The sequence below is a fragment of the Oncorhynchus masou genome, chromosome 15 (assembly GCF_036934945.1).
Source record: "Oncorhynchus masou masou isolate Uvic2021 chromosome 15, UVic_Omas_1.1, whole genome shotgun sequence".
Lineage (NCBI taxonomy): Eukaryota > Metazoa > Chordata > Actinopteri > Salmoniformes > Salmonidae > Oncorhynchus > Oncorhynchus masou.
In genome coordinates this window covers 29,031,311-29,046,705 of record NC_088226.1, presented here as the reverse complement: position 1 = coordinate 29,046,705, position 15,395 = coordinate 29,031,311, and the positions used below count along the sequence as shown (strand labels likewise).

General features: G+C 46.3%; 1 protein-coding gene across 1 annotated transcript in view; it reads right to left on the bottom strand.

Annotated features, from left to right (window-relative positions):
- Window positions 1-1,557: 1,557 nt before the first annotated feature.
- LOC135556106 (ataxin-2-like protein) overlaps window positions 1,558-15,395 on the bottom strand; it is a 35,827-nt gene continuing 21,989 nt past the window's right edge. The window contains 9 exon segments of the mRNA XM_064989029.1: window positions 1,558-2,148; window positions 2,241-2,412; window positions 3,709-3,891; window positions 8,958-9,073; window positions 9,269-9,392; window positions 9,600-9,763; window positions 9,929-9,992; window positions 10,089-10,215; window positions 10,217-10,236. Of these exon segments, the coding sequence (XP_064845101.1) occupies window positions 2,090-2,148; window positions 2,241-2,412; window positions 3,709-3,891; window positions 8,958-9,073; window positions 9,269-9,392; window positions 9,600-9,763; window positions 9,929-9,992; window positions 10,089-10,215; window positions 10,217-10,236 (1,029 nt within the window). The 3' untranslated portion in view covers window positions 1,558-2,089.

Genomic DNA, 15,395 nt, shown 5'->3' with positions numbered 1-15,395 from the left:
ACAACACAATGTAACTCCAAGTCAGACTTCTGTGAAATGAAACTGTCCACTTAGAAAGCAACACTGACAAATTTCACATGCTGTTGTGCAAATGGAATAGACAGGTGGAAATTTGAGGCAATTAGCAAGACACCCCCAATAAAGGAGTGGTTCTGCAGGTGGTGACCACTTCTCAGTTCCTATGCTTCCTGGCTGTTGTTTTGGTCACTTGAATGTTGGCGGTGCTTTCACAAGGCGGAGTCTACATCCCACAAGTGGCTCAGGTAGTGCAGCTCATCCAGGATGGCACATCAATGCGAGCTGTGGCAAGAAGGTTTGCTGTGTCTGTCAGCGTAGTGTCCAGAGCATGTAGGCGCTACCAGGAGACAGGCCAGTACATCAGGAGACGTGGAGGAGGCCAACAACCCAGCAGCAGGACCGCTACCTCCGCCTTTGTGCAAGGAGAAGCAGGAGGAGCACTGCCAGAGCCCTGCAAAAATGACCTCCAGCAGGTCACAAATGTGCATGTGTCTGCTCAAACGGTCAGAAACAGACTCCATGAGGGTGGTATGAGGGCCTGACGTCCACAGGTGGGGGTTGTGCTTACAGCCCAACACCGTGCAGGACGTTTGGCATTTGCCAGCGAACACCAAGATTGGCAGATTCGCCACTGGCGCCCTGTGCTCTTCACAGATGAAAACAGGTGCACATGTGAGTCTGTAGACGCCATGGACAACGTTCTGCTGCCTGCAACATCCTCCAGCATGACCGGTTTGGCGGTGGGTCAGTCGTGGGGTGGCATTTCTTTGGGGGGCCGCACAGCCCTCCATATGCTCGCCAGAGGTAGCCTGACAGCCATTAGGTACCGGGATGAGATCCTCAGACCCCTTGAGACCATATGCTGGTGCGGTTGGCCCTGGGTTTCTCCTAATGCAAGACAATGCTAGACCTCATGTGGCTGGAGTGTGTCAGCAGTTCCTGCAAGAGGAAGGCATTGATGCTATGGACTGGCCCGCCCGTTCCCCAGACCTGAATCCAATTGAGCACATCTGGGACATCATGTCTCGCTCCATCCACCAACGCCACGTTGCACCACAGACTGTCCAGGATTTGGCAGATGCTTTAGTCCAGGTCTGGGAGGAGATCCCTCAGGAGACCATCAGCCACCTGATCAGGAGCATGCCCAGGCATTGTAGGGAGGTCATAGTCACGTGGAGGCCACACACACTACTGAGCCTCATTTTGACTTGTTTTAAGGACATTACATCAAAGTTGGATCAGCCTGTAGTATGGTTTTCCACTTTCATTTTGAGTGTGACTCCAAATCCAGACCTCCATGGGTTGATACATTTGATTTCCATGTGATTTTGTTTTCAGCACATTCAACTATTTAAAGAAAAAAGTATTTAATAAGAATATTTCATTCATTCAGATCTAGGATGTGTTATTTTAGTGTTCCCTTTTTTTGAGCAGTATATACATTTCAATAAATTATATATACACACACACACACCTAAATTAACAAGATTCCTTTTCAATAATTTCACCCTTGCACAGAAAATAAGAGTTCTGGTGGCATTTGAGGTTGAGTAAACTTTATTTTTATGATTTTTCATTTTTTATATTTTTAGTTTATTTATTAATGGTTACCTGTAAAAGGAGAAAGGGAAGTAGGTTGGGGTTAAAAGGGAGCAAGTTTCATTGTGATAAGTCCTATGATCTCAGTCTGAGGCCATGTCAATCCTCTCAACTTAAAAATGGAACCAGCTAGTGAGGACGACTCAGTCTTTCTAGGCTTTCATAAAAACAAAACCTTTTTGCTTCTCTGTCCTTAACCAAGAAGCCTTTGACGAGCTCTCTTTGATTAAGAACTCTAGCTTAAAAAACAGGAGAGAAAAAAAAAAGTTGCTTATTTTGAGGGCGAGGGGAGAGAAGTGGGGGGGCTTCAGTTCAGACTTGTTTAGCCGATCAGCGAACAACTTGATTGTGTCCCTCAATGGGATTACGTCAGTCATAAGACTCAGGGAGGGACTGGGGGCATCAGCTCCCTGTCCTCAGCTCCCCTCTGTCTCCTGCTTCTTCTGTGGTCCTCTGGGTGTAGGTAGGGGTGTCAGTTTCCAGGGGGGTGAAAGGAGAGCTGCTGGGTGGGGTGAGCCTGCACCTGTACAGCTAGAACACAGAACAACAGTCACTGAAGAAGATCTGGAAATGTAAAGCTAATTTCTACTGGAGAGGTTTAGCTCTGACTTGAAGTTACTTACCCTGTGGATGTTGGATGTAGTAGTGTTGGTGCGCCCCCTGCTGGGGGGGAGGGCCGTGCTGCTGGGCTGAGCCTGGGCCTTGCTGTGGGGGTGGAGCATAGTGCAGCATCATCTGGGGCGGGCCGTGGCCTCCTGGGTGGTGAGGGCCAGACATACCTTGGGCAACATGGGCCTGGAGCGAGAGGGGGCAAGATGATGTCAACCATATTTAAAATTCAAGTCTAGTGGTCTACAGACTCGCGCAAAATGGGTGGCTCTTTGTAGAACGTAGTCCTACCTTCGTTACTAGCGACTTTTTGGCGCAGCTCAATCGGACTACGAAGAGTTCATTGTGGGGGCAGTGTTAGAGCTCTGCTAACTGACAGGCCTGACTAAGATTGTGACATGTCAGAAGTGCTTCAACGTCAAATATAAGAATTTGACAGGATATAATGTTCCTTGAGCTGTCAGTTTAGAGTGACCAAAAGAAGCAAAATCAGCTCTCATGTCTCGTCATCAAGCAGAGCAGCACCAGCTGAACCGTAGTTATCGATACCCAGACTTAGAGCCGCTGTGCGCAGGGAGCGAGTGACCGGAGCAGCTAATGGAGGAAGTTAGTTCGGAAAGGGCCGGGGTTTTAAATTTGGCAAAAGCCAAATCGGGCCTGGGTAGGGTAGGGCCTGAACATCGTAGGCATGGGTAAGGGCTCAGGCTTAAAGTTCATGCCAGTGCAGGGCTCTACAGTGTTGTGTAGGCAATGACGTTGTTGCTTGGTTCCTTGATAAAACATTTTATTTAACTAGGCAAGTCAGTTAACAAAATCTTATTTACAATGACTGTTCCTTGATCTGATCTACATAGGCAATGCAAAGTAGTATTTAGCATTGATAACCAACTAATCTCAGCGACTGTTTAAACAAAACATTGTTGCCTTATTAGAATCCCCACAAAAGTGTATTTTGTTGAGAAGTAATAACTGATTCCAGGCTATTTTGAAACAGTAAAAACAGCGAGTAGCCATGTGCCTTTTCTCCTGAATATCAAATTGAGATGTAGGTTACTGGCAAGTGTAACAATATTTGCCAGGGAATACTATATTTAAATATGATTTCACAAGGAGATGTGGTAAGCTAAAAGGCTAGCTAGTTTGCTATGTTTTTAGCCAGGTTAAAGCCAGCTAGTTACTACTAGTGAGGGAAGATTAACATAACTCTTTTCACCACAAATGAGAGTCTTGGAAACACGGACTGGCGAGGGCATAATGTTACCAGCCTGTGTCCACTGCTTAAAAAAATAAAAATAAATAAAAAATACCCACGCATGTAGATCAACAGCATGAAGTTCGTATCGGCCTTATGCAATTGAAACACAAATACTGACTTGTGCTACATCCTTATATTATCACACTGTTTGCTTAGATCCGTTAGTCCTTTTTTTCTGGAGAGTTGAATGTATGTGGGCTGTGGGTCAAGAGTAGTCTGGTGTTTACCTGTGTGAGCTGTCCCAGGCCGGGGTAGTGTTGGGCCATGGGCTGGTGGGTGGGCAGGCTGTAGCCCTGCATGGGGTAAGAGGCCTGGGGAGAGCTGTGGCCAGGGGGCATGTTAGGGGGTGTGGGCGCTGGCAGGGGCCCAGAGTGGTACATAGACTGGGGCTGGGGGCCTCCCTGGCCCGACTGAAGAGAGGAAGGGAAGTATGTTAGAAAATTACATACTCGTGATACACAATGAGACGAACACTATATTCACAGACTAAAAACAGGCTGTTCAGGATAAATAGGCCGTGTTTTAGCCAGCCGAATAGAAAAAGTAGCCAGCTAGGTGCCTCGAAGAAGCTCCATTGTGGTGGCCTCTGGTACATTCTAGAGGTCGACCGATTAATTAGGACCGATTTCATAACAATCAGAAATTGGTATATTTGGACACAGATTTGGCCTTTTTTATATATCTTTATTTTACTAGGCAAGTCAGTTAAGAACACATTCTTATTTTCAGTGACGGCCTAGGAGGTGGGTTAACTGCCTCGTTCAGGTGCAGAACGACAGATTTTCACCTTGTCAGCCCGGGGGATTCAACCTTACAGTTAACTAGTCCAACGCTCTAACCACCTGATTACATTGCACTCCACGAGGAGACTGCCTGTTACGCGAATACAGTAAGCCAAGGTAAGTTGCTAGCTAGCATTAAACTTATCTTATAAAAAACAATCAATCATAAATCACTAGTTAACTACACATGGTTGATGATATTACTAGTTTATCTAGCGTGTCATGCGTTGCATATAATCGATGCGTTGCGTATCGTTGCTCCAAGTATACATTTTTAAACCTGCATATTTAGCTAAAAGAAATATGAATCAGGTGAAATTGTGTCACTTCTCTTGCGTTCATTGCACGCAGAGTCAGTGTATATGCAACAGTTGGGGCCGCATAATTTACCAGAATTGTACGTAATGATGACATAACATTGAAGGTTGTGCAATGTAACAGGAATATTTAAACTTACGGTTCCGTATTTCACTTAAAGAATAAACGTCTGGTTTCCGTATTCGGCCATATTAATGACCTAAGGCTCGTATTTCTGTGTGTTATGTTGTAATTAAGTATGCTTTGATAGAGCAGTCTGACTGAGCGATGGTAGGCAGTAGCAGGCTCGTAGGCATTCATTCAAACAGCATTTTCGTGCTTTTTGCCAGCAGCTCGTTGCGGTGCTTCAAGCATTGCGCTGTTTATGACTTCAAGCCTACCAACTTCCGAGATTAGGCTGGTGTAACTGATGTGAAATGGCTAGCTAGTTAGCGGGGTGCGCGTTAATAGCGTTTCAAACTCCACTCGCTCTGAGACTTGGAGTGGTTGTTCTCCTTGCTCTGCATGGGTAACGCTGCTTTGGGGGTGGCTGTTGTCGTTGTGTTCCTGGTTCGAGCCCAGGGAGGAGCGAGGAGAGGGACGGAAGCTATACTGTTACACTGGCAATACTAAAGTGCCTGTAAGAACATCCAATAGTCAAAGGTAAATAAAATACAAATGGTATAGAGAGAAATAGTCCTATAATAACTACAACCTAAAACGTCTTCCTGGGAATATTGAAGACTCATGTTAAAAGAACCACCCGCTTTCATATGTTCTCATGATCCGAGCAAGGAACTTAAACGTTTCTTACATGGCACATATCGCACTTTTACTTTCTTCTCCAACACTTTGTTTTTGCATTATTTAAACCAAATTGAACATGTTTCATTATTTATTTGAGGCTAAATTGATTTTATTGATGTATTACATTAAGTTATAAATGTTAATTAGGTATTGTTGTAATTTTCATTATTTAAAAAAAAATTGTCAGATTAATCGCTATCAGCTTTTTTTTGGTCCTCCAATAATCGGTATCGGCGTTGAAAAATCATAATCAGTCGACCTCTAGTACATTCTAATGCCTTGATTCCATCTGAAATACACAGCGAAATTATTACCTCCCAGATTGGAAAAAGGTGTTGGAATTGTGTATTAAGACTTCACAACTTAAATTACAGAAAATGTATAAATTCAGTTTGATATCTATATGATCAGTACTATTTACCAAGTAAGAGAACATTCAACTTGAAACATTTTGCATTTTAAGATTGTCGTGTTAACGGTTTTACTGCAAGATATGAATTGCCATAATGATCGTTATTTAAATTACAAAAGTAAGTAGTCCACATTATTATAAATTAATTGAAGGTCAAATCAGTGTTGCCTAATCAAAGGGGTGCACAATTTTGCCCTAGCACAAGACCGCTGATTCAAATGATCGACTAATCGTTATCTTTGATGATTTGAAGCAATACTTTTAGCTGATTCCTTACTAAGGTCAATACATTTTAATATTATTGAATTCCGTTTTAATGCCTGGATTCTACAAGGGCCCTAATGATCATATTTGGACCAGAATGAGGCTCTCCACTACCTATTGCTGCAGCGATGATTCACCATCTTCATCTAATGTTTTCATAACGTATCTGCAGATAATCGCCAAAGATCCCAGGCAAATTAAGGAGCCAACTGAACTGATGCGATTCGGTAGTATACACTGACTGACGAGTCACTCACTTTACCGTCACTGTCGGGCAATCCCCAACATCCTACGAAATATATTGTTTTACTTGTGCAGATGCGACACCATGTACATATAACCACGTTGCATGATTGATGAATGGCAAAGTGATAAATATCGACTTTATACAGTCAGTTCAACACCTTTTATAAACTAGTCAACACTTGCTTGTCAGTTATCAATCAAAGCACAGTAGGCTAAATAGCCCATGCGACATGACGCTGGCTATGTGAAACGCTAACGAAAATAAATAAAATGCGCAAGAAAACAATTAGTTTAAGTGGATTTCGACTCATTGTTACCACTTACATTACATGGGACGAGCAAATCCACATTAATCTGGCGCTCTCACTCCTCCGTGTAAAGACATTTATGCAACCAACCCCAGGCGGGACAGACCGCAGCAGTGTTGCCAACTAATTGTCAGGGTAAGTTGCTAGAGGCAGGTTGATTAGTTGCTAAGACATTGTCATGTCATTGCGTGATAACGTAGAATACACAATAACGTTACTCAAATTGACTGGCCATCTCGGTAAAAAAATTATGATTTGACATTTGTTCAGGTAGACTTCTACTCTATTCTGTACATTTTTGATTGATGTTGTAAGTTCTGTTCAAGATCAAACATTCGTGACCAACTATATTCATTGGGTTTGGCTCGTCGAACCCGTACTGCTGCCAGACAGCCAACAATGAGTTGCAATTTGCCGAAATTGCTGCTGACCTGCTGCTGCCTGTGCACAGGTTGAGCGCCTGCTGCTGACGTCACACACAATGCACTTTTGCAGCCAGGCACGTGTGTTAAGAGTGTGTGCCATAATCATTTTTGTGTCATTTAGAGGGAAAATGCAAGCATTTTAGTAGTTGAGTGACGTTTCAAAAGTTGCTAGAAGTTCCAAATACATTTTTTAAAGTAGCTAAATTTGTTGCTCGGTGCTGTTTGAAAAAGAAGTTGCCAGGGTAGTCTGAAAAGTTGCTAAATCTAGCAACAAAATTGCCACATTGGCATCACTGGACCACAGGCTGTTTACCCATCAGCGCTCGCTTTGTAATTGACATGAACCTATCCTATCAATAGACCGCTAGAACATTCATATTGTTCATTCTAGCAGTACAGGGTTCGACGGACTAGCGAATTGAATCTTTCACATGACAAGTAGCCTAGTTAATTAATGAAGTGGAAAAAGTAGAGGGTTGAAAGTGAGTCGGACCGACAGACGGTGCTAATGGTAAAACACTGAATTAGGGGCCTCAAGCTAGTCAATGTAAAAAGGCTTCCAGTGATTTAAAAATAAATATTCCAAGTATAAATACACATAAAGTACACACATATTGAGCAAAATAGTGTTTTTTAAATGCCGAACTTCAAGGAGTAGGGCATTGAAGGAGTTGGTCTGATAGGAATTTGTGAATTCGTCGGCCTCCTACTTTGCTTGTTTGTGGAGCAATAGAGAACAAAAGAGAAAAGCACACCCTGCCACTTGGGCCATGTCATTTTGCTGGATCACCTATTGAGATGTGCCTTGTGTTAAGTAAATCAGATTTTGAGGTGAAAATGAGACTGGAGTGTTTGTTATCCATACATATCCATTGCATTTAACACAAGTGACACGTTACTTTACAATATTACTTTGTGTGGAAAGCCACATTACCTTATGATATTTTTTTAATTTATCAGCATTTGTTTGACTGTCTGAGGGAGCAAGGCGCTCTCTACCAAAAAATTAAAGCAACTAATTAATTTCAATAATAACATTCTCAAAATAACAGTCACATGTTTAATCTAAAAGTTACAATTCAACTAATGCAAGAGCATCAGCCTCTGCCATATGGACACAGACAGATAAACCTTGATCCATTGGAGGCTAAAGAAAAATAAATTCAGGTTGGCCTGTAGACTACAACATCCATCGTCAACTAAGTAAAATACATAGGCCTAAAGCCGACAAATAAAAACAAGATAGACCGCACGTACATGACCCATAAAGATTTTTAAGGGCACACTTTCCAATAGATGGGAAAACCCCTCTTACGGGCTTTGCTATCACAGATGCAATCAATAGCAAAGATCAGAGGTGCGCCCTCTACACATTTCTATGGACAGCAGCAGCCATGACATTTTTCTAAAACAGCTTTTCACTGCTTGCTCAAGAACTAAATGAGGGATCAAGTCAAGATCGGATCATGGACACACGTGCCCGATTCTGCAAGTAACACTTTTTTTTACAAAGTAACTTCAATAATATTACGTCATTTGAAAAAGTAACGCAAACAGAACTCATAAAAGTCATCTGATTATATAACAAGTTACTTTAACGCACAACTCCCAACAATGCTGGAGTGTCACTTTAATTACAGGCTCCTCACATAAAATATGAAGCAAAATCACTGACAAGACAGAATCGATCCTACACCAGTACATGAATCGCTCCCCCACATACACAGCCTGGCGGTTACAAAGTAAGCGAAAGATCGCTGGTTTGAATACCGGAGCCGATAGAGTGATAAATCTGTCCATGTGCCCCTGAGCAAAGCGGCCATACTACTATGGCTGAACCAGTATAAAAAAAAATTAAATAAACATTTTACTGCACCTGTACAGTGTTCGTGACAAAACATGCACACACACACACAGATGGGCTGGTTGGTTTACCTGTCCGTGCCCAGGGCTGGGGGCAGTGTGCTGGGGAGGGGGCTGGCTCCCAGTAGGGGTGCTGGAGGGCTGGGGAGGGTGCATGGAGCTAGAATGGTGGGAGAACTGCTGGGAGGCTAAGAGACAGATGGAAGACTAACTTGAACCTCAAGTATGCGGATTCAAACATCATTTACAAACCAAAGAAGCATGAACAATGGCAATCTTAGACAGTCGCATCAATACATTTAATTTATTCTAAGCAGGACCATGTCTAAAATGATTAAGTCTTACCGAGTGTACTTTTAAACTGAAGCTGTGCGTTATCTTACCATACATGGCCTGTTGTGGTCCCGGGGGACCCTCTGTCTGTCCGGGGTACTGAGGGCCCATAGCCTGGGGGTGGCCCGCCTGGGTCAGCATCCTGGCCCCACCCTGCAGCATGGAGTACACCGGCTAGCACAGGGGGGAGAGAGCAGATAAAGAACGAAAGGGGAGAAAGAAAAAGAGTGAGATAAGGGAATATAAGAACATTTAATGACATGAACAAAATAAACAATTTCTTTCCTGTGCAAGTCAGGCATCTAATGAAACAAAGCCTCCATCCACAACACACATTGTGGACTGGTTAGCATTAGCAACATTAGCATGGTAGTAAACTACCTGTCCGGGGTAGTGGGGCATGCCCTGGATGACCTGACTGTACTGCAGGTAGGCCTGGGGGTAGGGGGAGGCCACCAGGGGAGGGCCTGCTGCAGAAGCTGCAGCCTGGAGCATCTGGGGCTGGGAAGAGCCGTGGTGGTCCGGACGAGGGCCTACCACCTGGCCTGGGGGGGTTAACAACATACGGATCATAACTTTAGTCTATAGTTCTTTACTTGTTGATTTCAAAATGTTCCAGAGTTGCTAAATTAAAAGAGCGTAACATTGAATAGAGATTATGACAGTGTTGCGACCAACCTATTGATTAGGCAACAGAATGGTGTGAGTACCTTTAGATCTGGGATACTTCCCCTGCTGGACTGAAGACATGGTGTACTGATACATCTGAGGAGCCTGGGAAACAAACAACAGTTAGACCCCAACCTCAAATGTATACACACCAATGCTTATTTTTCACAGTCACACGCACAGCCTAAGTCTTAGTCATACCTGTACAGAGTGTCCCTGTATCTGTACGGGGGAGAGGTAGGACAGATAGGGGGTGCTGTAGATGGCCTGTTGTCCCGGGGGGGGCTGGAGCACCACAGAGGGGCTGGGAGGAGTGGGCCGCGGGGGTGGGTGCTGGGGAAGGCTTCACCTGGGGAAGAGAGAAGTCGCACAGTTCAGGTTGGTTTGCGAGGTAAGTAAGCGTGTGTTTAGCTGAACAAATCACACACAGTTACATTTGGTGTATGTGTCTGAACATATAGTTTGGACCACCACCCAGGACAATGGATCTAATCCCAGAAGCCGACCCAAAACAACGGCGCCGCAGAAGGGGCAAGATGGACCGACCTCCTGGTCAGACTCCTTAGACGTGCACATCGCCCACCGCTCCAGAGAAAACTACTCGCCAATGTCCAGTCTCTTAATAACAAGGTAGACAAAATTCAAGCAAGGGTTGCCTTCCAGAGAGACAGCAGAGAATGTTTCATGGCTCTCTCGGGATATGTTATCGGAATTGGTCCAGCCACTGGGTTTCTTCATGCATCGCGCCTATAGAGAAACACCTCTGGGAAGAGTGGGGGTGTATGCTTCATGATTAATAACGTCATACAGGAACTCAAGTCCCTCTGCTCACCCAACCTAGAATTCTTCAATCAATCAAATACTGGCTATATTACTTTCCAAGAGAATTCTCATCAGTTATAGTCACAGCTGTTTCCCCTCAAGCAGACGCCAATATGGCCCTCAAGGAACTTCACTGGACTCTATGTAAACTGGAAACCAGATATCCTGAGGCTGCATTTATTTTGTAGCTGGGGATTTTAATAAATCAAATTTAAGAACAAGGCTACCAAAAATTCTATCAGCATATTGATTGCACTATCCGCGGGGGTAATACAATAGACCACTGCTACTTTAACTTCCGCGATGCATACTCCCTCTCCCGCCAAATCTGAACACGATACCATCTTGCTCCTACTGTCTTATAGGTAGAAACTCAAACAGGATGTCCCAGTGACTAGACCCATTCAACGCTGGTCTGACCAATCGGAATCCATGCTTCAAGATTGATCACACTGACTGGGATGTTCCGGTGAGCCTCAGAACAACGTCGGTGGGTGAGTTTATAAAGAAGTGCATTGGATATGTACCCACTGACTATTTAAGCGTACCCTAACCAGAAATTATGGATGGATGATGGCATTTGTGCAAAACTGAAAGCACTAACCACCTCATTTAACCATGGAAAGAGGTCTGGGCATATGGCTGAATATAAACAATGTAGTTATTTCCTCCGCAAGGCAATCAAACAAGCAAAATGCCAGAACAGGGACAAAGGAGTCGCAATTCAACAGCTCAGACACAAGACGAATGTGGCAAGGTCTACAGGAAATCACAGAACACAAAAAGGAAACCAGCCACATCACGGACACCAACGTCACGCTTCCAGACAAATTAAAAACACCTTCTTTGCCCTCTTTGAGGATAATACAGTGCCAGCATCGTGGCTCGCTAACAAGAACTGCGCCCCCCCACCCCACATGGCTCACGTGAGTAAAAAACATTTAAAACGTGTTAACCCTCAAGGCTGGTGGCCCCAGATAGCATCCCTAGCCGCATCCTCAAAGCATGCGCAGACCAGCTGGCTGGTATGTTTACGGACATATTCAATCGCTCCCTATACCGGTCTGATGGCCACCATCGGTTATCATGAACTGCTTTGAGAGATTATTCAAGGATCATATCACCGTCACCTTACCGGCCACCCTAGAACCACTTCAGTATGCATAGTGCCCCAACAGGTCGACAGACGATGCAATCGCCATCACACTGCCCTATCCCATCTGGACAAGAGGAATACCTATGTAAGAATGCTGTTCATTGACTACAGCTCAGCATTCAACACCGTAGTACCCTCCAAGCTCATCATCAAGCTGGAGGCCCTGAGCCTCAACCCCGCCCTGTGCAGTTGGGTCCTGGACTTTGACGGCCCCAGGTGGTGAAGGTAGGAAACAAGATCTCCACTTTGCTGACCCTCAACACTGGGGCCCCACAAGGGTGCGTGCTCATTCCGCTCCTGTACTCCTTGCTCAGCCACGCACGCCTCCAACTCAAATCATCATATTTGCAGACGACAACAGCAGTGGGCTTGATTACCAACAGCGAGAGCCTACAGGGAGATGGTGAGGGCACTCGGGAGTGTGGTGTCAGGAAAACAACCTCTCACTGAAAGTCAAAGATGACATGGACTTCAGGAAAGAGCAGAGGGAGCACCCCCCCTATCCACATCAAAGGGACAGCAGTGGAGAAGGTGGAAAGTTAAGTTCCTTGGTGTACACATCACTGACAAACTGAAATGGTCCACCCACACAGACAGTGTGGTGAAGAAGGTGCAATGTTGCTTGTCGCCCAAAACCCTGACTAACTTTTCTGGTCAGCGGGGTGGTGGCACCGGGATCCTCATCTCTCCCAAGTGGTCATTCTCTCTCTCTCCCCTTACCCATCTATCTATCGCCTCCTTTGAATTCCATGCTGTCACAGTTACCAGCCCTTTCAAGCTTAACATCCTTATCATTTATCGCCCTCCAGGTTCCCTCGGAGAGTTCATCAATGAGCTTGATGCCTTGATAAGCTCCTTTCCTGAGGACGGCTCACCTCTCACAGTCCTGGGCGACTTTAACCTCCCCACGTCTACCTTTGACTCATTCCTCTCTGCCTCCTTCTTTCCACTCCTCTCCTCTTTTGACCTCACCCTCTCACCTTCCCCCTACTCACAAGGCAGGCAATACGCTCGACCTCATCTTTACTAGATGCTGTTCTTCCACTAACCTCATTGCAACTCCCCTCCAAGTCTCCGACCACTACCTCGTATCCTTTTCCCTCTCGCTCTCATCCAACACTTCCCACACTGCCCCTACTCGGATGGTATCGCGCCGTCCCAACCTTCGCTCTCTCTCCCCCGCTACTCTCTCCTCTTCCATCCTATCATCTCTTCCCTCTGCTCATACCTTCTCCAACCTTTCTCCTGAGTCTGCCTCCTCAACCCTCCTCTCTTCCCTTTCTGCATCCTTTGACTCTCTATGTCCCCTATCCTCCAGGCCGGCTCGGTCCTCCCCTCCCGCTCCGTGGCTCGATGACTCATTGCGAGCTCACAGAACAGAGCTCCGGGCAGCCGAGCGGAAATGGAGGAAAACTCGCCTCCCTGCGGAACTGGCATCCTTTCACTCCCTCCTCTCTACATTTTCCTCCTCTGTCTCTGCTGCTAAAGCCACTTTCTACCACTCTAAATTCCAAGCATCTGCCTCTAACCCTAGGAAGCTCTTTGCCACCTTCTCCTCCCTCCTGAATCCTCCTCCCCCTCCCCCCTCCTCCCTCTCTGCAGATGACTTCGTCAACCATTTTGAAAAGAAGGTCGACGACATCCGATCCTCGTTTGCTAAGTCAAACGACACCGCTGGTTCTGCTCACACTGCCCTACCCTGTGCTCTGACCTCTTTCTCCCCTCTCTCTCCAGATGAAATCTCGCTTCTTGTGACGGCCGGCCGCCCAACAACCTGCCCGCTTGACCCTATCCCCTCCTCTCTTCTCCAGACCATTTCCGGGGACCTTCTCCCTTACCTCACCTCGCTCATCAACTCATCCCTGACCGCTGGCTACGTCCCTTCCGTCTTCAAGAGAGCGAGAGTTGCACCCCTTCTGAAAAAACCTACACTCGATCCCTCCGATGTCAACAACTACAGACCAGTATCCCTTCTTTCTTTTCTCTCCAAAACTCTTGAACGTGCCGTCCTTGGCCAGCTCTCCCGCTATCTCTCTCAGAATGACCTTCTTGATCCAAATCAGTCAGGTTTCAAGACTAGTCATTCAACTGAGACTGCTCTTCTCTGTATCACGGAGGCGCTCCGCACTGCTAAAGCTAACTCTCTCTCCTCTGCTCTCATCCTTCTAGACCTATCGGCTGCCTTCGATACTGTGAACCATCAGATCCTCCTCTCCACCCTCTCCGAGTTGGGCATCTCCGGCGCGGCCCACGCTTGGATTGCGTCCTACCTGACAGGTCGCTCCTACCAGGTGGCGTGGCGAGAATCTGTCTCCTCGCCACGCGCTCTCACCACTGGTGTCCCCCAGGGCTCTGTTCTAGGCCCTCTCCTATTCTCGCTATACACCAAGTCACTTGGCTCTGTCATAACCTCACATGGTCTCTCCTATCATTGCTATGCAGACGACACACAATTAATCTTCTCCTTTCCCCCTTCTGATGACCAGGTGGCGAATCGCATCTCTGCATGTCTGGCAGACATATCAGTGTGGATGACGGATCACCACCTCAAGCTGAACCTCGGCAAGACGGAGCTGCTCTTCCTCCCGGGGAAGGACTGCCCGTTCCATGATCTCGCCATCACGGTTGACAACTCCATTGTGTCCTCCTCCCAGAGCGCTAAGAACCTTGGCGTGATCCTGGACAACACCCTGTCGTTCTCAACCAACATCATGGCGGTGGCCCGTTCCTGTAGGTTCATGCTCTACAACATCCGCAGAGTACGACCCTGCCTCACACAGGAAGCGGCGCAGGTCCTAATCCAGGCACTTGTCATCTCCCGTCTGGATTACTGCAACTCGCTGTTGGCTGGGCTCCCTGCCTGTGCCATTAAACCCCTACAACTCATCCAGAACGCCGCAGCCCGTCTGGTGTTCAACCTTCCCAAGTTCTCTCACGTCACCCCGCTCCTCCGCTCTCTCCACTGGCTTCCAGTTGAAGCTCGCATCCGCTACAAGACCATGGTGCTTGCCTACGGAGCTGTGAGGGGAACGGCACCGCAGTACCTCCAGGCTCTGATCAGGCCCTACACCCAAGCAAGGGCACTGCGTTCATCCACCTCTGGCCTGCTCGCCTCCCTACCATTGAGGAAGTACAGTTCCCGCTCAGCCCAGTCAAAACTGTTCGCTGCTCTGGCCCCCCAATGGTGGAACAAACTCCCTCACGACGCCAGGACAGCGGAGTCAATCACCACCTTCCGGAGACACCTGAAACCCCACCTCTTCAAGGAATACCTAGGATAAGATAAGTAATCCTTCTCACCACCCCCCTTAATGATTTAGATGCACTATTGTAAAGTGGCTGTTCCACTGGATGTCAGAAGGTGAATTCACCAATTTGTAAGTCGCTCTGGATAAGAGCGTCTGCTAAATGACTTAAATGTTAAATGTACAAATCTACAATCGAGAGCATCCTATCAGGCTGTATCACAGCCTGGTACGGCAACTGCTCCGCCCACAACCACAAGGCTCTCCAGATGTTGGTGCGGTCCT